Genomic DNA, 27,828 nt, shown 5'->3' on the forward strand with positions numbered 1-27,828 from the left:
CAGTGCCAGATTACTAAAGGCAAAATATGTCCACGTACCTTTAGTAAATCTGACAGAATGTAAAGCAGAAGAATCGAAGGAGAAGATTCAGACATGAGTCAATGGCAACAACAGGTTGTAGCATATATCTCTCATGGGAACTCAGAAGGTACTATCTTTGGATGGTGAAGACATTCTTAACAGTGACGACAATAATCTCTCTCCTTCGTGTGCACATGTGCAACTCAATCTCACCAAATTTCAATCAATTTTAACCCAAGTATAGCAAATTTATCCTATTTCAAACATAATTCTACAACTCAGTTATTTTGTTACTTTCTCTAGCAATCTTAGCAAATTTATATAGATCCTCCTATGTCATTAGTAGGGGATTAAGCCCAATGGCGAAGGAGGATCCATATAGCCGACCCCCGTTTAGTGAGATAAAGGTTTGGTTGTTGTCATTCTTCTTTAGATGTTTGATTTCTTAGGAAAGATTGTCAGAGTTTGCCAATCCAGTCAAAATTTGTTGATCCATATCACAATCGGATGAGATTGAAAGCTGATGCCCAACTCAGAATGTGGTCCAATATTCCAATTCAAGATGAGGTTAAATAAGAAGGAAAATGACGGTTAAATTGTAGGTCTGCATATTGCACTATAGGAGAAATTGTTTGGTTAACTAAGTTATATTTCAACAAAATTTTGAGGACTAATACGATGCTTGTAGAAGGAAAATTGTTTAAGTACCATTAAAGAAACAAAAGTGTAGATGTTCTAATTATAGAGGGATCAAACTTATGATTCATACTATGAATGCACAATAAAGAATCACTGAGAGAAATAAGAGTTAAGGCACCTTTGAAAATCAATTTGGATACATGTATAAAAGATCGCATATGAATACTACTCTTAGTGACAACTAATGAAAAATAGATGTCCACGTACTTTTTAAAAACTTGGAAAGAGTTTCTGATAGAGTTCTAGAATAGTGAGGTGGTTGTTTGAGAAAAATATGTAGCAATTTTATTGATATGATAAATAATAATAACAATAATAATGTAGCTACAAGTATTTTCTATGACAATGATTTTTCTGTAATTGTTGATTTGTATCATGGGAATGGGTCTGTTCCATTTTTTTATGTTAATACTAAGAACACATGGATTCCATTTAAGAAAAAGCTCATAGGTGTATGTTATTTGTTGAAAATATTGTGCTAGGAGTCTTGTCTCCAACTGGGATTTTTTACATTTGAGGTTTTAAGATAAGTAGATCTAAAACAAAATGTAATTTTAATAATAAGAAAAAACCTGTGTGAATAGTTGGATATAAAACTCTTGTAAAAGTTTTAAATATCTTTAGATATATTTGAGTATTCAAGGTATTATTGATAGGATAAAAAGTGGATTGTTGAAATGGAGAGAAGTTTCTGGAGTCATGCGCTCATCAAATACCTAGGCAAAAAGAAAGTTTTAAAAGATTGCAATACAACTCACTATAATTCAAAGATCAAAGTGTTAGATAATTAAGAAACAACATACAAAAAAAAGTTCAGATGACAGAGATGAAAATGAAAAGATAGATACATGAATTAGAAAGGAAAACTAAAAAATATTATTGTTTGATCAAAATTATATGTAGCTCCAATAGATAATAAACGAAGAAAATGTAATATGAACATATTCAAAGATTACCAATAGGTTTTATGTTTAGATAAGGTATTTTGACTAGAACAGAAGGTCAAAGGGGAACAAGAAAATTCAAACTCATGCTATTGTAATAAAAAAACATTTAATTGATTTAACTATTGTTAGTGATATAGTCTAGCATAAATCTCAATATAAAGGGTTAGATCCATGTATCCAACATCTAACAGATAGACAAATATTAGATAGTTGGAATAAACATGGATTGATAATTTTGATTATGATAAGGAAAATATTCCAACTCACATGCCATAATATAGCCATAAAAATAATTCATAATTTAAAACTTTGCAAGAAGTAATAAGTCAAGTTAGTAAGAAAGCCTTGAGCCAAGGTACAATAAGCTAACATTTATTTGCATCAATTTTTGTGGATAGTTATCAGCAAGCAGATTTACGGGGAAAATGAGAAGTTGAAACACTGAATAACTTTATTCATGAGCTGGAGTCTTGTCTCCACCTCAGATTTTTTTTACATTTGAGGTTTTAAGATAAGTAGATCTAAAACAAAATGTAATTTTAATAATAAGAAAAAACCTGTGTGAATAGTTGGATATAAAACTCTTGTAAAAGTTTTAAATATCTTTAGATATATTTGAGTATTCAAGGTATTATTGATAGGATAAAAAGTGGATTGTTGAAATGGAGAGAAGTTTCTGGAGTCATGCGCTCATCAAATACCTAGGCAAAAAGAAAGTTTTAAAAGATTGCAATACAACTCACTATAATTCAAAGATCAAAGTGTTAGATAATTAAGAAACAACATACAAAAAATAGTTCGGATGACAGAGATGAAAATGAAAAGATAGATACATGAATTAGAAAGGAAAACTAAAAAATATTATTGTTTGATCAAAATTATATGTAGCTCCAATAGATAATAAACGAAGAAAATGTAATATGAACATATTCAAAGATTACCAATAGGTTTTATGTTTAGATAAGGTATTTTGACTAGAACAGAAGGTCAAAGGGGAACAAGAAAATTCAAACTCATGCTATTGTAATAAAAAAACATTTAATTGATTTAACTATTGTTAGTGATATAGTCTAGCATAAATCTCAATATAAAGGGTTAGATCCATGTATCCAACATCTAACAGATAGACAAATATTAGATAGTTGGAATAAACATGGATTGATAATTTTGATTATGATAAGGAAAATATTCCAACTCACATGCCATAATATAGCCATAAAAATAATTCATAATTTAAAACTTTGCAAGAAGTAATAAGTCAAGTTAGTAAGAAAGCCTTGAGCCAAGGTACAATAAGCTAACATTTATTTGCATCAATTTTTGTGGATAGTTATCAGCAAGCAGATTTACGGGGAAAATGAGAAGTTGAAACACTGAATAACTTTATTCATGAGCTGGAGTCTTGTCTCCACCTCAGATTTTTTTTACATTTGAGGTTTTAAGATAAGTAGATCTAAAACAAAATGTAATTTTAATAATAAGAAAAAACCTGTGTGAATAGTTGGATATAAAACTCTTGTAAAAGTTTTAAATATCTTTAGATATATTTGAGTATTCAAGGTATTATTGATAGGATAAAAAGTGGATTGTTGAAATGGAGAGAAGTTTCTGGAGTCATGCGCTCATCAAATACCTAGGCAAAAAGAAAGTTTTAAAAGATTGCAATACAACTCACTATAATTCAAAGATCAAAGTGTTAGATAATTAAGAAACAACATACAAAAAAAAGTTCAGATGACAGAGATGAAAATGAAAAGATAGATACATGAATTAGAAAGGAAAACTAAAAAATATTATTGTTTGATCAAAATTATATGTAGCTCCAATAGATAATAAACGAAGAAAATGTAATATGAACATATTCAAAGATTACCAATAGGTTTTATGTTTAGATAAGGTATTTTGACTAGAACAGAAGGTCAAAGGGGAACAAGAAAATTCAAACTCATGCTATTGTAATAAAAAAACATTTAATTGATTTAACTATTGTTAGTGATATAGTCTAGCATAAATCTCAATATAAAGGGTTAGATCCATGTATCCAACATCTAACAGATAGACAAATATTAGATAGTTGGAATAAACATGGATTGATAATTTTGATTATGATAAGGAAAATATTCCAACTCACATGCCATAATATAGCCATAAAAATAATTCATAATTTAAAACTTTGCAAGAAGTAATAAGTCAAGTTAGTAAGAAAGCCTTGAGCCAAGGTACAATAAGCTAACATTTATTTGCATCAATTTTTGTGGATAGTTATCAGCAAGCAGATTTACGGGGAAAATGAGAAGTTGAAACACTGAATAACTTTATTCATGAGCTGGAGTCTTGTCTCCACCTCAGATTTTTTTTACATTTGAGGTTTTAAGATAAGTAGATCTAAAACAAAATGTAATTTTAATAATAAGAAAAAACCTGTGTGAATAGTTGGATATAAAACTCTTGTAAAAGTTTTAAATATCTTTAGATATATTTGAGTATTCAAGGTATTATTGATAGGATAAAAAGTGGATTGTTGAAATGGAGAGAAGTTTCTGGAGTCATGCGCTCATCAAATACCTAGGCAAAAAGAAAGTTTTAAAAGATTGCAATACAACTCACTATAATTCAAAGATCAAAGTGTTAGATAATTAAGAAACAACATACAAAAAATAGTTCGGATGACAGAGATGAAAATGAAAAGATAGATACATGAATTAGAAAGGAAAACTATAAAATATTATTGTTTGATCAAAATTATATGTAGCTCCAATAGATAATAAACGAAGAAAATGTAATATGAACATATTCAAAGATTACCAATAGGTTTTATGTTTAGATAAGGTATTTTGACTAGAACAGAAGGTCAAAGGGGAACAAGAAAATTCAAACTCATGCTATTGTAATAAAAAAACATTTAATTGATTTAACTATTGTTAGTGATATAGTCTAGCATAAATCTCAATATAAAGGGTTAGATCCATGTATCCAACATCTAACAGATAGACAAATATTAGATAGTTGGAATAAACATGGATTGATAATTTTGATTATGATAAGGAAAATATTCCAACTCACATGCCATAATATAGCCATAAAAATAATTCATAATTTAAAACTTTGCAAGAAGTAATAAGTCAAGTTAGTAAGAAAGCCTTGAGCCAAGGTACAATAAGCTAACATTTATTTGCATCAATTTTTGTGGATAGTTATCAGCAAGCAGATTTACGGGGAAAATGAGAAGTTGAAACACTGAATAACTTTATTCATGAGCTGGAGTCTTGTCTCCACCTCAGATTTTTTTTACATTTGAGGTTTTAAGATAAGTAGATCTAAAACAAAATGTAATTTTAATAATAAGAAAAAACCTGTGTGAATAGTTGGATATAAAACTCTTGTAAAAGTTTTAAATATCTTTAGATATATTTGAGTATTCAAGGTATTATTGATAGGATAAAAAGTGGATTGTTGAAATGGAGAGAAGTTTCTGGAGTCATGCGCTCATCAAATACCTAGGCAAAAAGAAAGTTTTAAAAGATTGCAATACAACTCACTATAATTCAAAGATCAAAGTGTTAGATAATTAAGAAACAACATACAAAAAAAAGTTCAGATGACAGAGATGAAAATGAAAAGATAGATACATGAATTAGAAAGGAAAACTAAAAAATATTATTGTTTGATCAAAATTATATGTAGCTCCAATAGATAATAAACGAAGAAAATGTAATATGAACATATTCAAAGATTACCAATAGGTTTTATGTTTAGATAAGGTATTTTGACTAGAACAGAAGGTCAAAGGGGAACAAGAAAATTCAAACTCATGCTATTGTAATAAAAAAACATTTAATTGATTTAACTATTGTTAGTGATATAGTCTAGCATAAATCTCAATATAAAGGGTTAGATCCATGTATCCAACATCTAACAGATAGACAAATATTAGATAGTTGGAATAAACATGGATTGATAATTTTGATTATGATAAGGAAAATATTCCAACTCACATGCCATAATATAGCCATAAAAATAATTCATAATTTAAAACTTTGCAAGAAGTAATAAGTCAAGTTAGTAAGAAAGCCTTGAGCCAAGGTACAATAAGCTAACATTTATTTGCATCAATTTTTGTGGATAGTTATCAGCAAGCAGATTTACGGGGAAAATGAGAAGTTGAAACACTGAATAACTTTATTCATGAGCTGGAGTCTTGTCTCCACCTCAGATTTCTTTTACATTTGAGGTTTTAAGATAAGTAGATCTAAAACAAAATGTAATTTTAATAATAAGAAAAAACCTGTGTGAATAGTTGGATATAAAACTCTTGTAAAAGTTTTAAATATCTTTAGATATATTTGAGTATTCAAGGTATTATTGATAGGATAAAAAGTGGATTGTTGAAATGGAGAGAAGTTTCTGGAGTCATGCGCTCATCAAATACCTAGGCAAAAAGAAAGTTTTAAAAGATTGCAATACAACTCACTATAATTCAAAGATCAAAGTGTTAGATAATTAAGAAACAACATACAAAAAATAGTTCGGATGACAGAGATGAAAATGAAAAGATAGATACATGAATTAGAAAGGAAAACTAAAAAATATTATTGTTTGATCAAAATTATATGTAGCTCCAATAGATAATAAACGAAGAAAATGTAATATGAACATATTCAAAGATTACCAATAGGTTTTATGTTTAGATAAGGTATTTTGACTAGAACAGAAGGTCAAAGGGGAACAAGAAAATTCAAACTCATGCTATTGTAATAAAAAAACATTTAATTGATTTAACTATTGTTAGTGATATAGTCTAGCATAAATCTCAATATAAAGGGTTAGATCCATGTATCCAACATCTAACAGATAGACAAATATTAGATAGTTGGAATAAACATGGATTGATAATTTTGATTATGATAAGGAAAATATTCCAACTCACATGCCATAATATAGCCATAAAAATAATTCATAATTTAAAACTTTGCAAGAAGTAATAAGTCAAGTTAGTAAGAAAGCCTTGAGCCAAGGTACAATAAGCTAACATTTATTTGCATCAATTTTTGTGGATAGTTATCAGCAAGCAGATTTACGGGGAAAATGAGAAGTTGAAAAACTGAATAACTTTATTCATGAGCTGGAGTCTTGTCTCCACCTCAGATTTTTTTTACATTTGAGGTTTTAAGATAAGTAGATCTAAAACAAAATGTAATTTTAATAATAAGAAAAAACCTGTGTGAATAGTTGGATATAAAACTCTTGTAAAAGTTTTAAATATCTTTAGATATATTTGAGTATTCAAGGTATTATTGATAGGATAAAAAGTGGATTGTTGAAATGGAGAGAAGTTTCTGGAGTCATGCGCTCATCAAATACCTAGGCAAAAAGAAAGTTTTAAAAGATTGCAATACAACTCACTATAATTCAAAGATCAAAGTGTTAGATAATTAAGAAACAACATACAAAAAAAAGTTCAGATGACAGAGATGAAAATGAAAAGATAGATACATGAATTAGAAAGGAAAACTAAAAAATATTATTGTTTGATCAAAATTATATGTAGCTCCAATAGATAATAAACGAAGAAAATGTAATATGAACATATTCAAAGATTACCAATAGGTTTTATGTTTAGATAAGGTATTTTGACTAGAACAGAAGGTCAAAGGGGAACAAGAAAATTCAAACTCATGCTATTGTAATAAAAAAACATTTAATTGATTTAACTATTGTTAGTGATATAGTCTAGCATAAATCTCAATATAAAGGGTTAGATCCATGTATCCAACATCTAATAGATAGACAAATATTAGATAGTTGGAATAAACATGGATTGATAATTTTGATTATGATAAGGAAAATATTCCAACTCACATGCCATAATATAGCCATAAAAATAATTCATAATTTAAAACTTTGCAAGAAGTAATAAGTCAAGTTAGTAAGAAAGCCTTGAGCCAAGGTACAATAAGCTAACATTTATTTGCATCAATTTTTGTGGATAGTTATCAGCAAGCAGATTTACGGGGAAAATGAGAAGTTGAAACACTGAATAACTTTATTCATGAGCTGGAGTCTTGTCTCCACCTCAGATTTTTTTTACATTTGAGGTTTTAAGATAAGTAGATCTAAAACAAAATGTAATTTTAATAATAAGAAAAAACCTGTGTGAATAGTTGGATATAAAACTCTTGTAAAAGTTTTAAATATCTTTAGATATATTTGAGTATTCAAGGTATTATTGATAGGATAAAAAGTGGATTGTTGAAATGGAGAGAAGTTTCTGGAGTCATGCGCTCATCAAATACCTAGGCAAAAAGAAAGTTTTAAAAGATTGCAATACAACTCACTATAATTCAAAGATCAAAGTGTTAGATAATTAAGAAACAACATACAAAAAATAGTTCGGATGACAGAGATGAAAATGAAAAGATAGATACATGAATTAGAAAGGAAAACTAAAAAATATTATTGTTTGATCAAAATTATATGTAGCTCCAATAGATAATAAACGAAGAAAATGTAATATGAACATATTCAAAGATTACCAATAGGTTTTATGTTTAGATAAGGTATTTTGACTAGAACAGAAGGTCAAAGGGGAACAAGAAAATTCAAACTCATGCTATTGTAATAAAAAAACATTTAATTGATTTAACTATTGTTAGTGATATAGTCTAGCATAAATCTCAATATAAAGGGTTAGATCCATGTATCCAACATCTAACAGATAGACAAATATTAGATAGTTGGAATAAACATGGATTGATAATTTTGATTATGATAAGGAAAATATTCCAACTCACATGCCATAATATAGCCATAAAAATAATTCATAATTTAAAACTTTGCAAGAAGTAATAAGTCAAGTTAGTAAGAAAGCCTTGAGCCAAGGTACAATAAGCTAACATTTATTTGCATCAATTTTTGTGGATAGTTATCAGCAAGCAGATTTACGGGGAAAATGAGAAGTTGAAACACTGAATAACTTTATTCATGAGCTGGAGTCTTGTCTCCACCTCAGATTTTTTTTACATTTGAGGTTTTAAGATAAGTAGATCTAAAACAAAATGTAATTTTAATAATAAGAAAAAACCTGTGTGAATAGTTGGATATAAAACTCTTGTAAAAGTTTTAAATATCTTTAGATATATTTGAGTATTCAAGGTATTATTGATAGGATAAAAAGTGGATTGTTGAAATGGAGAGAAGTTTCTGGAGTCATGCGCTCATCAAATACCTAGGCAAAAAGAAAGTTTTAAAAGATTGCAATACAACTCACTATAATTCAAAGATCAAAGTGTTAGATAATTAAGAAACAACATACAAAAAAAAGTTCAGATGACAGAGATGAAAATGAAAAGATAGATACATGAATTAGAAAGGAAAACTAAAAAATATTATTGTTTGATCAAAATTATATGTAGCTCCAATAGATAATAAACGAAGAAAATGTAATATGAACATATTCAAAGATTACCAATAGGTTTTATGTTTAGATAAGGTATTTTGACTAGAACAGAAGGTCAAAGGGGAACAAGAAAATTCAAACTCATGCTATTGTAATAAAAAAACATTTAATTGATTTAACTATTGTTAGTGATATAGTCTAGCATAAATCTCAATATAAAGGGTTAGATCCATGTATCCAACATCTAACAGATAGACAAATATTAGATAGTTGGAATAAACATGGATTGATAATTTTGATTATGATAAGGAAAATATTCCAACTCACATGCCATAATATAGCCATAAAAATAATTCATAATTTAAAACTTTGCAAGAAGTAATAAGTCAAGTTAGTAAGAAAGCCTTGAGCCAAGGTACAATAAGCTAACATTTATTTGCATCAATTTTTGTGGATAGTTATCAGCAAGCAGATTTACGGGGAAAATGAGAAGTTGAAACACTGAATAACTTTATTCATGAGCTGGAGTCTTGTCTCCACCTCAGATTTTTTTTACATTTGAGGTTTTAAGATAAGTAGATCTAAAACAAAATGTAATTTTAATAATAAGAAAAAACCTGTGTGAATAGTTGGATATAAAACTCTTGTAAAAGTTTTAAATATCTTTAGATATATTTGAGTATTCAAGGTATTATTGATAGGATAAAAAGTGGATTGTTGAAATGGAGAGAAGTTTCTGGAGTCATGCGCTCATCAAATACCTAGGCAAAAAGAAAGTTTTAAAAGATTGCAATACAACTCACTATAATTCAAAGATCAAAGTGTTAGATAATTAAGAAACAACATACAAAAAATAGTTCGGATGACAGAGATGAAAATGAAAAGATAGATACATGAATTAGAAAGGAAAACTAAAAAATATTATTGTTTGATCAAAATTATATGTAGCTCCAATAGATAATAAACGAAGAAAATGTAATATGAACATATTCAAAGATTACCAATAGGTTTTATGTTTAGATAAGGTATTTTGACTAGAACAGAAGGTCAAAGGGGAACAAGAAAATTCAAACTCATGCTATTGTAATAAAAAAACATTTAATTGATTTAACTATTGTTAGTGATATAGTCTAGCATAAATCTCAATATAAAGGGTTAGATCCATGTATCCAACATCTAACAGATAGACAAATATTAGATAGTTGGAATAAACATGGATTGATAATTTTGATTATGATAAGGAAAATATTCCAACTCACATGCCATAATATAGCCATAAAAATAATTCATAATTTAAAACTTTGCAAGAAGTAATAAGTCAAGTTAGTAAGAAAGCCTTGAGCCAAGGTACAATAAGCTAACATTTATTTGCATCAATTTTTGTGGATAGTTATCAGCAAGCAGATTTACGGGGAAAATGAGAAGTTGAAACACTGAATAACTTTATTCATGAGCTGGAGTCTTGTCTCCACCTCAGATTTTTTTTACATTTGAGGTTTTAAGATAAGTAGATCTAAAACAAAATGTAATTTTAATAATAAGAAAAAACCTGTGTGAATAGTTGGATATAAAACTCTTGTAAAAGTTTTAAATATCTTTAGATATATTTGAGTATTCAAGGTATTATTGATAGGATAAAAAGTGGATTGTTGAAATGGAGAGAAGTTTCTGGAGTCATGCGCTCATCAAATACCTAGGCAAAAAGAAAGTTTTAAAAGATTGCAATACAACTCACTATAATTCAAAGATCAAAGTGTTAGATAATTAAGAAACAACATACAAAAAAAAGTTCAGATGACAGAGATGAAAATGAAAAGATAGATACATGAATTAGAAAGGAAAACTAAAAAATATTATTGTTTGATCAAAATTATATGTAGCTCCAATAGATAATAAACGAAGAAAATGTAATATGAACATATTCAAAGATTACCAATAGGTTTTATGTTTAGATAAGGTATTTTGACTAGAACAGAAGGTCAAAGGGGAACAAGAAAATTCAAACTCATGCTATTGTAATAAAAAAACATTTAATTGATTTAACTATTGTTAGTGATATAGTCTAGCATAAATCTCAATATAAAGGGTTAGATCCATGTATCCAACATCTAACAGATAGACAAATATTAGATAGTTGGAATAAACATGGATTGATAATTTTGATTATGATAAGGAAAATATTCCAACTCACATGCCATAATATAGCCATAAAAATAATTCATAATTTAAAACTTTGCAAGAAGTAATAAGTCAAGTTAGTAAGAAAGCCTTGAGCCAAGGTACAATAAGCTAACATTTATTTGCATCAATTTTTGTGGATAGTTATCAGCAAGCAGATTTACGGGGAAAATGAGAAGTTGAAACACTGAATAACTTTATTCATGAGCTGGAGTCTTGTCTCCACCTCAGATTTTTTTTACATTTGAGGTTTTAAGATAAGTAGATCTAAAACAAAATGTAATTTTAATAATAAGAAAAAACCTGTGTGAATAGTTGGATATAAAACTCTTGTAAAAGTTTTAAATATCTTTAGATATATTTGAGTATTCAAGGTATTATTGATAGGATAAAAAGTGGATTGTTGAAATGGAGAGAAGTTTCTGGAGTCATGCGCTCATCAAATACCTAGGCAAAAAGAAAGTTTTAAAAGATTGCAATACAACTCACTATAATTCAAAGATCAAAGTGTTAGATAATTAAGAAACAACATACAAAAAATAGTTCGGATGACAGAGATGAAAATGAAAAGATAGATACATGAATTAGAAAGGAAAACTATAAAATATTATTGTTTGATCAAAATTATATGTAGCTCCAATAGATAATAAACGAAGAAAATGTAATATGAACATATTCAAAGATTACCAATAGGTTTTATGTTTAGATAAGGTATTTTGACTAGAACAGAAGGTCAAAGGGGAACAAGAAAATTCAAACTCATGCTATTGTAATAAAAAAACATTTAATTGATTTAACTATTGTTAGTGATATAGTCTAGCATAAATCTCAATATAAAGGGTTAGATCCATGTATCCAACATCTAACAGATAGACAAATATTAGATAGTTGGAATAAACATGGATTGATAATTTTGATTATGATAAGGAAAATATTCCAACTCACATGCCATAATATAGCCATAAAAATAATTCATAATTTAAAACTTTGCAAGAAGTAATAAGTCAAGTTAGTAAGAAAGCCTTGAGCCAAGGTACAATAAGCTAACATTTATTTGCATCAATTTTTGTGGATAGTTATCAGCAAGCAGATTTACGGGGAAAATGAGAAGTTGAAACACTGAATAACTTTATTCATGAGCTGGAGTCTTGTCTCCACCTCAGATTTTTTTTACATTTGAGGTTTTAAGATAAGTAGATCTAAAACAAAATGTAATTTTAATAATAAGAAAAAACCTGTGTGAATAGTTGGATATAAAACTCTTGTAAAAGTTTTAAATATCTTTAGATATATTTGAGTATTCAAGGTATTATTGATAGGATAAAAAGTGGATTGTTGAAATGGAGAGAAGTTTCTGGAGTCATGCGCTCATCAAATACCTAGGCAAAAAGAAAGTTTTAAAAGATTGCAATACAACTCACTATAATTCAAAGATCAAAGTGTTAGATAATTAAGAAACAACATACAAAAAAAAGTTCAGATGACAGAGATGAAAATGAAAAGATAGATACATGAATTAGAAAGGAAAACTAAAATATTATTGTTTGATCAAAATTATATGTAGCTCCAATAGATAATAAACGAAGAAAATGTAATATGAACATATTCAAAGATTACCAATAGGTTTTATGTTTAGATAAGGTATTTTGACTAGAACAGAAGGTCAAAGGGGAACAAGAAAATTCAAACTCATGCTATTGTAATAAAAAAACATTTAATTGATTTAACTATTGTTAGTGATATAGTCTAGCATAAATCTCAATATAAAGGGTTAGATCCATGTATCCAACATCTAACAGATAGACAAATATTAGATAGTTGGAATAAACATGGATTGATAATTTTGATTATGATAAGGAAAATATTCCAACTCACATGCCATAATATAGCCATAAAAATAATTCATAATTTAAAACTTTGCAAGAAGTAATAAGTCAAGTTAGTAAGAAAGCCTTGAGCCAAGGTACAATAAGCTAACATTTATTTGCATCAATTTTTGTGGATAGTTATCAGCAAGCAGATTTACGGGGAAAATGAGAAGTTGAAACACTGAATAACTTTATTCATGAGCTGGAGTCTTGTCTCCACCTCAGATTTCTTTTACATTTGAGGTTTTAAGATAAGTAGATCTAAAACAAAATGTAATTTTAATAATAAGAAAAAACCTGTGTGAATAGTTGGATATAAAACTCTTGTAAAAGTTTTAAATATCTTTAGATATATTTGAGTATTCAAGGTATTATTGATAGGATAAAAAGTGGATTGTTGAAATGGAGAGAAGTTTCTGGAGTCATGCGCTCATCAAATACCTAGGCAAAAAGAAAGTTTTAAAAGATTGCAATACAACTCACTATAATTCAAAGATCAAAGTGTTAGATAATTAAGAAACAACATACAAAAAATAGTTCGGATGACAGAGATGAAAATGAAAAGATAGATACATGAATTAGAAAGGAAAACTAAAAAATATTATTGTTTGATCAAAATTATATGTAGCTCCAATAGATAATAAACGAAGAAAATGTAATATGAACATATTCAAAGATTACCAATAGGTTTTATGTTTAGATAAGGTATTTTGACTAGAACAGAAGGTCAAAGGGGAACAAGAAAATTCAAACTCATGCTATTGTAATAAAAAAACATTTAATTGATTTAACTATTGTTAGTGATATAGTCTAGCATAAATCTCAATATAAAGGGTTAGATCCATGTATCCAACATCTAACAGATAGACAAATATTAGATAGTTGGAATAAACATGGATTGATAATTTTGATTATGATAAGGAAAATATTCCAACTCACATGCCATAATATAGCCATAAAAATAATTCATAATTTAAAACTTTGCAAGAAGTAATAAGTCAAGTTAGTAAGAAAGCCTTGAGCCAAGGTACAATAAGCTAACATTTATTTGCATCAATTTTTGTGGATAGTTATCAGCAAGCAGATTTACGGGGAAAATGAGAAGTTGAAAAACTGAATAACTTTATTCATGAGCTGGAGTCTTGTCTCCACCTCAGATTTTTTTTACATTTGAGGTTTTAAGATAAGTAGATCTAAAACAAAATGTAATTTTAATAATAAGAAAAAACCTGTGTGAATAGTTGGATATAAAACTCTTGTAAAAGTTTTAAATATCTTTAGATATATTTGAGTATTCAAGGTATTATTGATAGGATAAAAAGTGGATTGTTGAAATGGAGAGAAGTTTCTGGAGTCATGCGCTCATCAAATACCTAGGCAAAAAGAAAGTTTTAAAAGATTGCAATACAACTCACTATAATTCAAAGATCAAAGTGTTAGATAATTAAGAAACAACATACAAAAAAAAGTTCAGATGACAGAGATGAAAATGAAAAGATAGATACATGAATTAGAAAGGAAAACTAAAAAATATTATTGTTTGATCAAAATTATATGTAGCTCCAATAGATAATAAACGAAGAAAATGTAATATGAACATATTCAAAGATTACCAATAGGTTTTATGTTTAGATAAGGTATTTTGACTAGAACAGAAGGTCAAAGGGGAACAAGAAAATTCAAACTCATGCTATTGTAATAAAAAAACATTTAATTGATTTAACTATTGTTAGTGATATAGTCTAGCATAAATCTCAATATAAAGGGTTAGATCCATGTATCCAACATCTAATAGATAGACAAATATTAGATAGTTGGAATAAACATGGATTGATAATTTTGATTATGATAAGGAAAATATTCCAACTCACATGCCATAATATAGCCATAAAAATAATTCATAATTTAAAACTTTGCAAGAAGTAATAAGTCAAGTTAGTAAGAAAGCCTTGAGCCAAGGTACAATAAGCTAACATTTATTTGCATCAATTTTTGTGGATAGTTATCAGCAAGCAGATTTACGGGGAAAATGAGAAGTTGAAACACTGAATAACTTTATTCATGAGCTGGAGTCTTGTCTCCACCTCAGATTTTTTTTACATTTGAGGTTTTAAGATAAGTAGATCTAAAACAAAATGTAATTTTAATAATAAGAAAAAACCTGTGTGAATAGTTGGATATAAAACTCTTGTAAAAGTTTTAAATATCTTTAGATATATTTGAGTATTCAAGGTATTATTGATAGGATAAAAAGTGGATTGTTGAAATGGAGAGAAGTTTCTGGAGTCATGCGCTCATCAAATACCTAGGCAAAAAGAAAGTTTTAAAAGATTGCAATACAACTCACTATAATTCAAAGATCAAAGTGTTAGATAATTAAGAAACAACATACAAAAAATAGTTCGGATGACAGAGATGAAAATGAAAAGATAGATACATGAATTAGAAAGGAAAACTATAAAATATTATTGTTTGATCAAAATTATATGTAGCTCCAATAGATAATAAACGAAGAAAATGTAATATGAACATATTCAAAGATTACCAATAGGTTTTATGTTTAGATAAGGTATTTTGACTAGAACAGAAGGTCAAAGGGGAACAAGAAAATTCAAACTCATGCTATTGTAATAAAAAAACATTTAATTGATTTAACTATTGTTAGTGATATAGTCTAGCATAAATCTCAATATAAAGGGTTAGATCCATGTATCCAACATCTAACAGATAGACAAATATTAGATAGTTGGAATAAACATGGATTGATAATTTTGATTATGATAAGGAAAATATTCCAACTCACATGCCATAATATAGCCATAAAAATAATTCATAATTTAAAACTTTGCAAGAAGTAATAAGTCAAGTTAGTAAGAAAGCCTTGAGCCAAGGTACAATAAGCTAACATTTATTTGCATCAATTTTTGTGGATAGTTATCAGCAAGCAGATTTACGGGGAAAATAAGAAGTTGAAACACTGAATAACTTTATTCATGAGCTGGAGTCTTGTCTCCACCTCAGATTTTTGTGAACTGAATTGCAAACAGTCTAATTAGAGATTAACTTGAACCATATACTTGAGAAAATCTAAAGATCCCAATGTATCTCTATTATATGACTACTATGAATTCAGGGGCGGACCGACTTGGGAGGCTGAGGGAGGCTTCAGCCTCCCCCAACCAGGCTGCCGCTCATAGATGTCGCCAGTAATCAGGACGTTGTTGAGGAGGCTGAGGGAGGTTTCAGTGGTTCAGCCTCCCCCAACCTGGCGGGCCCCTGGCCGACGGTCGTCGCCCACAGACGCCAGGCGCCAGCAAGCAGCAACCCGCGCCTAGCCGTTAGCGCACCGCCCACCACACAGCTCATTCTGACATTCTCGACTTGTTGTCGATGTTGTCATGCTGGAGAAGAACCGAATAAGGCAAGTATTCAATTTTTTTTCATCCTGGTTTTTTTTTTTTTACTTTTTAGTTAAACAAAATTAAAAAGAAAAAAGAAACCAAACACCACCAAATCGGGTCAGATGGCAAGCGGGGTGGGGCCAAGTCAACAAATGAAAATAAATCCCCTTCTAATATTCTTCCTCATTTTGTCGTCAAACATAAAGGGAGGAAAACACGAAAGTGAAAACCCTAACTCCAACTCCACGGACCACGGACTAGACTGCTCGAGTCTAGCCTCCAACCCTCCATCTCCAGGCGACGGCAGCGCCGGCGGCATCGCAGCAACAGCCAGCGCCCAACAGCACTCCAAGTCTCCAACACCATTTGCCATGTGGATAAGGTTAGATTTGTTGTGTTAAATTAATTATTATTTGATTTTTTTTTGTAAATTTACACAATTACATTTGTAGTTTTAGTTTTTCATTACATATTTACATTTGTAGTTTATTAAAATTTTAGTTCAAAATTTGAAATTAATTGCGATTAAATTATACAGTATACATGAATTTATTTTTAGTTATTTACTTATTTATTTGTGTAGGATATGGAGAGATTTTTTAAACAAATTCGTAGTTCCGAATCCTGCTCCTTTAATGAGCCTAATGTTATTGAACAAGTGGAAAATCAATCCCGTGTAGAATTAAATTTGCAGGATATTATTAGTGATCCAAGATTACGAAAACCAATTGAAGAATTTGATATTGCTATTTGAGATCAAGTTCAAAGAAGTATGCGCTCCAAGGGCTTTGTCAACCAAATAGTCATGTGTATCCGAGTTTTCAATAAACTTGGTATAAAAAATATACATGGCTAGAGTATAGCATATCAAAGATGCGACATTTTATTTTTGGTGTTATCTTTTCAAACCGTTAAATAAATAAAATGTAGATAATGCCTCTATAAAAGATGGATACAATAATTGGAAAAGGGCAATAGAAAGATTCAATCGTCACAAGGGACCGTGAATAGTTGTCACAATGAAGCTAGAATACAATTTGAGTCTTTTCAAGATCAAAGGCATAGTGTGGGAAATATTTTACGAGTACATGGTCGAGATATAGAAATTGATTATTGTACCCGTTTAACAATGATGTTGAATGTGACACGCTTTCTATTGAAGCAAGGATTGCCTTTTCGAGGACATGATGAGTCAACTAGTTCTTCAAATAGAGGTAATTTTCTTGAGTTGCTTGAATGGTATAGTCAACGAAATGAAGAGGTTTCCAAAGTTATAAAACAAAATGCTCATGCAAACAATCAATTAACTTCTCCAAAAATTCATAAGGATTTAACACGTACTTGTGCCTCAGATATCACACTTGCTATAATCAATGATATTGGAGATAAAATTTTTTCTTTGATGGTTGATGAGGCTCGGAACAGTTTAGTGAAAGAGCATATAGGAGTTGTTTTCAAGTATATGAATAAAAAAGGATGTGTGATTGAACGATTTTTTGCAGTTGTGCATGTGCCCGATACTAGTTATCTTTCTTTGAAAAGGGTTATTGATGCTTTATTTATGCAACATGATTTATCATTATCTAGATTGAGAGGCCAAGGATATGATGGAGCTTCCAATATACATGGTGAGTTCAATGAGTTGAAATATCTGATACTACAAGAAAATCCATCTACAATGTATGTTCACTGTTTCTCTCACCAACTCCAATTAGTTCTTGTTGCTATTGCCCATGACAACTTTAGTGAATTTTTTGGATATGTCATCATGATTGTGAATATATCTAGAGCATCTTGTAAGAGGAGAGCTCAACTTAGAAAGATTCAACATGACAAGATAATTGCTGAATTGGAAAGTGGAGAAATCACTAGTGGAAAAGGAAAAAAAATCAAGAAACCAGTTTAGCAAGACCTGGGGATACTCGTTGGGGATCACACTACTTAACATTACTTCGTCTATGTTCTATGTGGTCTTCAGTGATAGAAGTGTTAGGAAATGTATATGATGGCATCTCTTATTCTGCGAATAAAGGTGCTCCTACAAGTTTAATTGAAAAGATGGAGAGTTACCAATTTGTTTTTGTACTGCATTTGATGAAGTATATATTGGGAATTACAAATGAGTTATCACTTTCCCTACAACAAGGGGATCAAAATATTATTCAAGTCATGTCCTTGATTAGAAGTGTGAAATGTCGACTACAAGACATGGATGGCAGATAATTTTGGAACAAGTTAACACATTTTGTGAATTGAATATAATCCCAATACTTAATATGGAGGACAATATGCTAACTTGTGGTCATGGCAAGCATAGAGGGCATCTCATCACCAATTTTCATCATTACTATGTGGAGATTTTTTGTCAGGTATTATTCTAAAAAACCTTTTTTTGTTAAAGAGATTTCATTGATTATTAATGTTATCATGGTTGCAAATTTGAATACTAAGTTGTTGATTTAATTATACAAGAGATGAATAATCATTTTTCATAAGTTTGTACTGAATTGCTCGGTTGCATAACATGTCTTCAACCAAGAAATTCTCTCTCAATTTGATGTTCGCAAACTCATCCATCTTGCTGATTTTTATCCCGAGGACTTCTTTGGTACTGATTATTTATTTTTGGAACAACTTATGAGTTACTTTTATAATTTGTGGGATGAACCTCAATTTTCTTCAATTGATGACTTGGGAATGTTTGCTCGGAAATAGGTTGAAACTGAAAAAAAAAAAAACATTTGGTTTTCCATTGGTTTTTCGTATGATAGAGTTGGCATTAATTTTACCAGTTGCAATTACTTTCATTGAATGAGTTTTTTCTGCACTGAAGAATGTGAAGACTGATTTACGGGGAGATGAATGGATGAATGACAGTCTAGTTGTGTACATTGAGAAGGATATTTTTTCTACAATTGAAAATGAGCAAACATTGAAACATTTTCAACAAATGTAGTCTCATAGAATCCAATTGCCTCCTCTTGTGCCGACTCGTCGGCCATCGCAGACTTCTGTGCCAACCAGCCAAGGAGTTTCTTCCCATGATAGATGAGGTGACCTCCTCCCCCTCCTCGACGTCTCAATTCACCTTGCATAGTTGTATTCTACCAGAATTTGTGGAGTCTATTCTTACTGGCGATTACATTGTTTTGTATAGTTGTATTCTACCAAAATAATAAAACTTTCCTAATAAAAATGACATAATGTGAAGCTTCCCTACAGGTTCTTAAGTTCTTCCACTGTCTGAGGAAGGAAAGGGTGTGAAGTGAAGGAACTCAAAGGAGTGTAGATGTGCAGCTCATTAGCTAAATGCACAACAGAATGGTAACTCTCACTTGTGTTTTTGCTAGATCCTAGTGTGATAATGTCCTGTTTAATTATGGAAGGATGCTCAAAATCACTATTGGTTGTTTCTTGCTACATTTTGCGACTATAGTCTATAGACTATAGGCATGGGGAATTATGTAAACAAATGAGAAATCTGATGATTAATGTAATCTCATATATTTATTTAGCCGCAAAAAAAAAATATCTGTGCAATTCAACCCCCTTAAACAAAATTTCTGGTTCCGCCCTTGTATGAATTCATAGAATCCATGAAGATGGAAGTTTTTGAAGATGTTAAAGGGATTCTATATTACACCTTACAGAATGCATAATTAGTTTAACATATTTGCAATCAACAGTCAAATTACCTTTCCATCATACCGACTTTCTTGAATAACTTCTGGAGCCATCCAATGTGGAGTACCAATAACCTGAAGATGACATGAAAATACAATTGATATAACAAAGAAATTCAAGGGTCTCACACATTATGAAATTAACCGTAGAACAACATAGTAGCAATAATCAAATCAAAAGGATGCAAAGCTTATAGATGAGAGAACTAACCCATGCTCAACTATTGACCCAAAATGTTCGTTTATAACCCCTTCATTAGCTCACAGCTCATAACATGGAATTAAATTGGAGGTACAACCATGGTTTAAAATCTCTAAATCGGAATGATACAATTTCGGTACCATATCGTGTCATGCCGATATGATTTCGGTATTTTTAAAATATAAAATATATTAATTAAAAATAAAATTTTATTTATATTAACCTTATCTAATTATCTCAATCATAACTATGAGTTAATTAAATTTATCAATCTAAATTTTTAATTAAAAACTAAACCCCCTCCCGTTTCGCCATTTTCCACAATGCTCCCGGGATCGTGTGACGCCTCCGAAGGCGTCGTCCGATTCACGCGGCACTTCCAGACACGTTGTCGGCCTTGCACGAAGCGTCTGAAAGCATCGTCAGGCTCGTGTGACGCATCCAGACACATCACACTCCTATTCCACCATGTTCCACAACGCGTCCAGAGGCATCGTCAAGCTTGTGGAAAGTGTCTAGAAGCGTCACCTAGCTCATGAGACGCATCTGAACCCTTCACCAGGCTCGCGCATTGCTTCCGTACGCATGGCTGGGCTCATGCAACACGTCTACGGGGCCTTGGAGCATGCTGGCACCGAAGGAGTGTCTGTGTCGGTCTGCAGGCGGAACGAAATGCTTCACCTTTATCACGCAAAAAAGATTTTAAACCATGGGTACAACTCATATTCCTATGGATAGAATAAGAAATAAGAGTATTAGAGAAAAAATCGAAGTCACGTCTATTGAAAGAAAATTCCGAGAGACTCGTTTAAGATGATACGGACATGTACTTAGATGACCAATAAATGCTCCAATTGGGCGATGTGAAACTATGACAAACACGCATATCAAACGAGGAAGACCAAAAAAGACTTGATTAGCAACAATAAAACAAAACAAGATAAAATTTATTTAAGTATAGATGATGATATAGTAGGAGATAGAACTCAATGGCGTAAAAGGATCAATATAGCCGACTCCACTTAGTGGGATAAGACTTAATTGTTGTTGTGGTACAACTCATATTCCATCACATTCTAGAATTGTCTTAGTTGGCGGTATGAGGTCCAATGATGGCTCTGTCATCACCTAGACATTTTTTTCCATCACCTCACCATGAATAAAATTAAATCTACTCACCATTTGTCATGATCAAATATGAGAATTGACTTATTAACTTGTAAGGCTCAACCAATGACCCAAAATAGTGAAGCCCAGGTTAATAATAACTACCCATCTAAGCTTATAAACATAATTTATTAGCCCACAACTCACTATATGAGAGTAAATTGGTATCACAAATTTGATGAACTTTCCCCTCCTAAACATGGAAACCTTGAGCAACATATACAATATTAAATTATTATGAGATTAAGACAAAAGGAGAATGAGAAAAACTAAAATCCAAAAGAAAATCTTCAAAATCCAATATTGAGAAGCTTATTTGGCAATAAATTAACCAAGGGTGGGCAAGAACCACACTAGACACCTCATTTAATTGGAGATTTGACTCTACACAAAAAAAAAAATTAGAATGCATTTTCCTAGACTGTTCAGAGTTTGGATTTTTCACATTTTAGTATTATTGAGTTTCAAGACGTGATATAAAAAAACCACAATTCCTGACTCATCAGGAAAAAAAAAGTTTTAGAAATGATCCTAATTCACTATCCATGATAAAGTGACTCAGGTGGACTATATTTGACTAAAATGAAACTAACTTTGATTTAGAAACTTTGTTTAAAAAATTGTTAAATATTAAGAAAATATGAAAGACAACCAATAGGACACAAAACCAAGAAATCTGACAAAACCTGAAAATGATTCGAAATCCATTAGAATTTTTTTCTGACAAAGAAACCAGATCCAATGCCACTCCTAGATTTGATATTCAATTTTCAATTGTACTAGATGGTGCATTTAGAAGAATGAAACTAGTGAAATGACATTATCTGGAGAATCATAGAAAACCAGCAACCCTAACGAAATAGACCTCACTCAAACTATTTTTACAAGTGATTATTCCTTTTTTTCCACATTACAGCAAGAAAATGCAGTCAAATACTAAGTGATCTCCAAGTCTCAATGGTTTATTAACCACTTGAAGCACTTGTGTTAAAACAAGCATCCAAAGTCTAGGCTTGACCAGACATCAAATGTGAAGAGAAAAGACAGTCGAAAGATTCAAATTATACAAGAGAACCTCACATCAGAATCATTTACTCAATAATATTAGCAAGAACACTATACAGCAAGTCAAAGAACTTTAGGGTTTTGAGATAATCCCATGAACTGATAAATGTGTATTCAAAATAATTAGAACATTACATAAGCCCGAAACATCAAATTGGATACACCTTAGCAAAATTCCTCAGTTGATTATCTGCTAAAGATTAATGAGGAATATGATAATAAACGCTAAACAAAATTAAAGATTGTGCAAAGGTGGGGTAACAAAAATAACTAGTCACTTGCCAAGACATTTGCTATGGTAGTACAGTTTCTAATGAGGCACAATAAAAAAAGTTATGATTATGCCTAGAATAATAAATGCTCCTGAGAATATATGGTTAGATGATAAGTTCCACCATGACATGTTATTTCAAGAAATTAACATGAGGATCAAGTAACGCACAGAACTTAGTAACTAGGGTCTTTCTTCCAAACATGCCACGATGTAAACAATTGCATCAAATATAGGAACAAGTGACACATCCTAACTTTATCAGAATGAAAAATCCAAGTGTAGCTAAAAATCACAAATTTTTATGCATATCAATAAACCACAAAGCCGACCCCACTTAGTGGGAAAAGGCTTGGTTGTTGTTGTTGTTGTTGTTGTATCAATAAACCACAAAGAATCTAAGTATATTAAAAATTGCTTCAATTAATCATCTAGGGTGAAAAAAAAAACTAATGTATAAGAAATTCAGCATACTGTGTTACGCTTTGACATGGTCCTAGTAAGCTGGGCAGCCACACCGAAGTCACCTGTTTCAGGTACAAATATGGTAATAAAAAATTGAATGGTAACTATTTTGCTACAATGCATATACATCTTCAAATGGATGCAGCCAGAGTAGCATTTCTCAGGTAAGTGCTTACCCAACTTTACCTCTCCCTGTTCCGTAAGTAAAATATTACCACCTTTAATGTCCCTATGGACCTTAAAAATTGAGTGCAAATATGAAAGCCCCTGCATCAATAAATTTAAATATTTAGATTTAGAAAAGGGGCAATATGCAATAATTACATAAGATTTCTCATTCCCAAAACCTTGTAATTATCAAATGATTTGTTGTTCTGTTTACTAGATGAATTATAGAAAGTTTCAGGGATATTATATTCCTCAATGAATTTACCATTCATCTTCAAGATAAAATATCACAGTTAATATTATTTGGATATGATATTATCAGAGCTGATAAGCCTCCAGTTAGAGTAAGCTTGAAGCTCGAATCATAGAGGAATTATAATAATTAAAATTTTAAACAATGTAGACTTAAAGTTCAATATATGAAATGTAATTTTAATATCGAAAAGAAAAGAGTATATATAGGTTGGATTGTTGGGATATTCTATAAGAGTGAAATGGCTACCACATCCAAGGAAAGCAGCAAGTGTACAAATAATTCAATCTTGACGCGGGGAGGTACTAACAATAAATAAGAATATCATATCAAGTTCTTCGAGGATGGTAGTTGGAATTAGTACAATCTAAATCCCTTAATGAGGTTAACAAGGATCCATTGGAGGGCAACTTTGGTGCAAATCTATTATTCAACAAGGAGATACTAGTAAAAAAATCAATTATAATATAAATCTTAAGTTTTAAAAATGGAGAAAATTTTCTAAAAACTTGTGATCACTATGTGCTCCTTGTGCTAAAAGAAAATATGAGATTGTGATACAAGCAATCATACTTTATGATTCAAACCTCCAAATGTTGGGAAGAAGAAAGAACACATAGATCAGAACATGATGATATATAAGAGGATAGAAGAAAAATAAAATTTGAATATATATATATATATATATATATATATATATATATATATATATACTATTAGCATTAGGAAGCAGTCAAGTGTAGCTACAAGAGATCATAAATGACATCGTGAAGAGTTCAATGGCTAATAAGGTTAGGAATACTTTAAGATAGAGGAGAGTACAAAGGTAGAAGTGTGACTGTGACATACACAGAGAGTAAGTGGAGGTGCAACAAATTCAAAAGGTTATTAGTTTAAAGAAAAAATGTTTAGAAGAATAGAACAAAATATAGATAGTTTCAATGATGATGGAAATAAGCGAGGAAATAGTTAAGATGAATGGACATGGAATTTCTATGAGTTAGAATATATTCGATCCGTTATTCATCAAGGAAACATTTATGAAGATATTATTAAAGTCTGGCTGGATTGGAGGTGAGCATTTGTGATCATCATGATTAATGTGCCCTAAGGTTAAAAAGCTATGATATGGCCATCATACTTTACAAATGAAGAGTTGGATAATTAAGAAAGAATAAGTATAATAGAGTTAATAAGAAGATAGGGCAATATGCCAAGACAAATATATGCGGTTATTTAGAAAAGATAACTTTTGAAAAAAGAAAAAAAAAATCTATCAAAAGTAATTGTGTATAAAATAACAAAAAAAAAGGTTAAGCTGATATAGGCTTGTTCAACCAAGAAATTCCATAGTCAAATAAATTATTAGTGTTGAAGGTGCACACAAGTAGAAGATGAAAGTCGCAAACATCAGGATATTAAAGTGGATGTGCGAACATATGAGGATGAACACAATAAGAAATGAGAACATTAAAGAGAAAGTCAAGATTGCGCCTATTGAAGGAAAACTTCCATAGACACATTTAAAATAGCATAGATATGTACCTAAAAGATTAATAAATGTTCCAATGAGGCAATGTGAAACTATGACAAATACACATATTAAATGAGGAATAGGAAGACAAAGAAGCTTGATTAGCAATTATAAAATAAAATAAAATATTTTTAAATATAGATGATGATATAGTAGGAAATAAAGCATAATAGTGTAGGAAGATTCATATAGTTGACCTCCTAGTGGGATAAGGCTTGGTTGTTGGTGAAGTGGCAAGAAATAGAGGAAGGCCAAATAAATCTTAGCTAACATAATAAAACAATTACGAGATTTGAATAGTATTAGTGATATAGCTTTGTATAGAGTTCTATGAAGGGATAAAATCCTTGTAGTCAACCCCTAAATAGTTGGGACTCTTAACACAGCTTCATAATGAAGTGATGCTTGCACCTATCACATAAATGGGTCCAGTCTCTCATTTGGACAGTTTGTTACTGTAAATATTCAACCATTGCAAGTTTAGTATAAATCAGCCTGAATCTTTGAATGAACAACTTCTAATGCTCCAGTTGCAAATCAAAAACAGCTGGAGGATGGTACAATTTTGGGAGTATAATGAAGCTTTAATCACTTCTAGTGTGATTGGTTATAACTGATTATGATTCATTTTACACCTTATCCAGCTAGACCATCATAGGTTACCAAAGCTTATATTATATTGGATGGATTGATTAATTTGAACATTTGAAATTAGATTCCCATTGATTGGACAAGCCAGATTTACTAGTCAGATATTAGATCGATTAGCACATAGCACCTACACAGAAGTTCATGTACTGGTCAACTAATGAGTGTCTCTCCTAAAGCTGCAGTGTAAGAGAAGGTAAACTATGATGAAAAAGAGTAAAAGAAAGTAGCTGCTTAACTGTCTCTCTACATTTTTTGTGTTTAATAATTAACAGGTACACCACCACTCTTCTTCCGGTGCATTACAGCTAACTCATCACTACTATCATACATGTCCTTTTGCCTAATGATGACCTCACTAGTCCAGCCAGAGTATGTGGATGCTAGCCTGATTTTTCAATCCTCAAAAGAGTTCTTACTAGAAAGGAACATTTATGCATACTAGAATAGGTTCTCTGAGATGTGAAGCTGCCAATTGTGTTGTTTGTCTATCGCATTCCTTGCTGAAGTTGTTTTTTGGCCTTGAACGGAATGTCAACCTTTGATGAGAGAATTGTTATGCATTTATTACTAAAATCTTAATGAGATAAGTAAGCATGAACATATAGGCAAGCATTTCAATGATGTTCTGCATCTCAACGTATGCAAGAAACAGTACTTCTTGCCCGTCTAAAGCAAGGTAGAATGAGATTCTTAATCTATTCTTTTTTCATTTGTCAAGAACGAATATGATATACCCACTATGTTATTGATAATCATAAATGAAATGGTGATTTCAATACTCTTCTTGATGATACTGTAATATTTTCATATGAAATCTTACAGGTTTATCCAATAATAAATATGGATCAGCCTATAGTCTCACCCATAAAACAATTAAGTGGTACCTTTAGAGCTTCTCTACAGATATAGGCAATTTGGTTCTCATCTAAAGATTCCTCTGTAGTATTCATCAAGTCAGCAATACTTCCTCCACCACAATACTCCATTATTATCTGCCAAATGTAAACTAAAACATATGTGAGATACAAAACTTAAGAATCACCTATACATTACATAAAAATAACTCTATAATCCAATAGCAAAGCCCAATCAAGATGCATGACAATCTGAAATTTACTTCCAAGATCAAGATCCTCTCGTTGTTCTATCAATATATAGACATATATGACATGGTAGATGATTAGATGAACAATTGAAATAATTCTAACTGCCACAAGCAGCTGCTTTGGAGTTGGTAAACAATTTGTATGGTTGCAATGTCGATCTTATACGAACACATTTAGTCCAAGACATAAACAAAGCACTGAGAAGAGTAGCATCCCCTACATGATGTTGGATTTGCAGCCAATATAAAGTTCATAGGTTATATCTGAAGGTAGATTCTCAGCAAGGACACACACACACAAAAAAAAACAGATATTCACTCTGGTGTTACTGTTTATGAACATGTGAAGGCCATTGGACTTACCCATAGGTATTCCTCTCCCTGGTAACTCCCAAAATAACGAACAACATTTGGATGACTACATTGTTGCAACATTTCGATTTCTCCACGAATATCATCATAACCTTCCTCCTGAAAAAAGGTTTACATCAAAATAATCATTGGAAATCTAAGTTCTCTATGATTTTCAATCAATCATAAGCAATTAATTACCTGAAGATGTATGAAAATAAGCTCAAAGAATGTGCACATTCACATCTAAATTCTAAATTTTAGAGTTAATAGAGATAACACTTGCAGATTCATGTTATGACAAGTATGCAGGTCTAACTTTTGTTGATCCTTCAATTAACTATAAGGTTTCCTGACGTTAAATGAATTTATCCATCATAAACAAAAACTAGATGCATCACTA

The 27,828-nt window shown here is 30.6% G+C and overlaps 1 protein-coding gene across 1 annotated transcript in view; it reads right to left on the minus strand.

Moving 5' to 3' along the window:
• Positions 1–27,828, minus strand: part of LOC121989630 (serine/threonine-protein kinase Nek5-like) — a 36,572-nt gene that overhangs the window by 6,491 nt on the left and 2,253 nt on the right. Inside the window, exons 3-7 of the mRNA XM_042543777.1 lie at positions 27,438–27,545; positions 26,854–26,961; positions 23,540–23,630; positions 23,373–23,425; positions 20,206–20,268 (exon numbers count right to left, since the gene is read on the minus strand). Coding sequence (XP_042399711.1) covers positions 20,206–20,268; positions 23,373–23,425; positions 23,540–23,630; positions 26,854–26,961; positions 27,438–27,545 — 423 coding nt within the window. The remainder of the gene's footprint in view (positions 1–20,205; positions 20,269–23,372; positions 23,426–23,539; positions 23,631–26,853; positions 26,962–27,437; positions 27,546–27,828) is intronic.

Source organism: Zingiber officinale, chromosome 6B, assembly GCF_018446385.1.
Source record: "Zingiber officinale cultivar Zhangliang chromosome 6B, Zo_v1.1, whole genome shotgun sequence".
Lineage (NCBI taxonomy): Eukaryota > Viridiplantae > Streptophyta > Magnoliopsida > Zingiberales > Zingiberaceae > Zingiber > Zingiber officinale.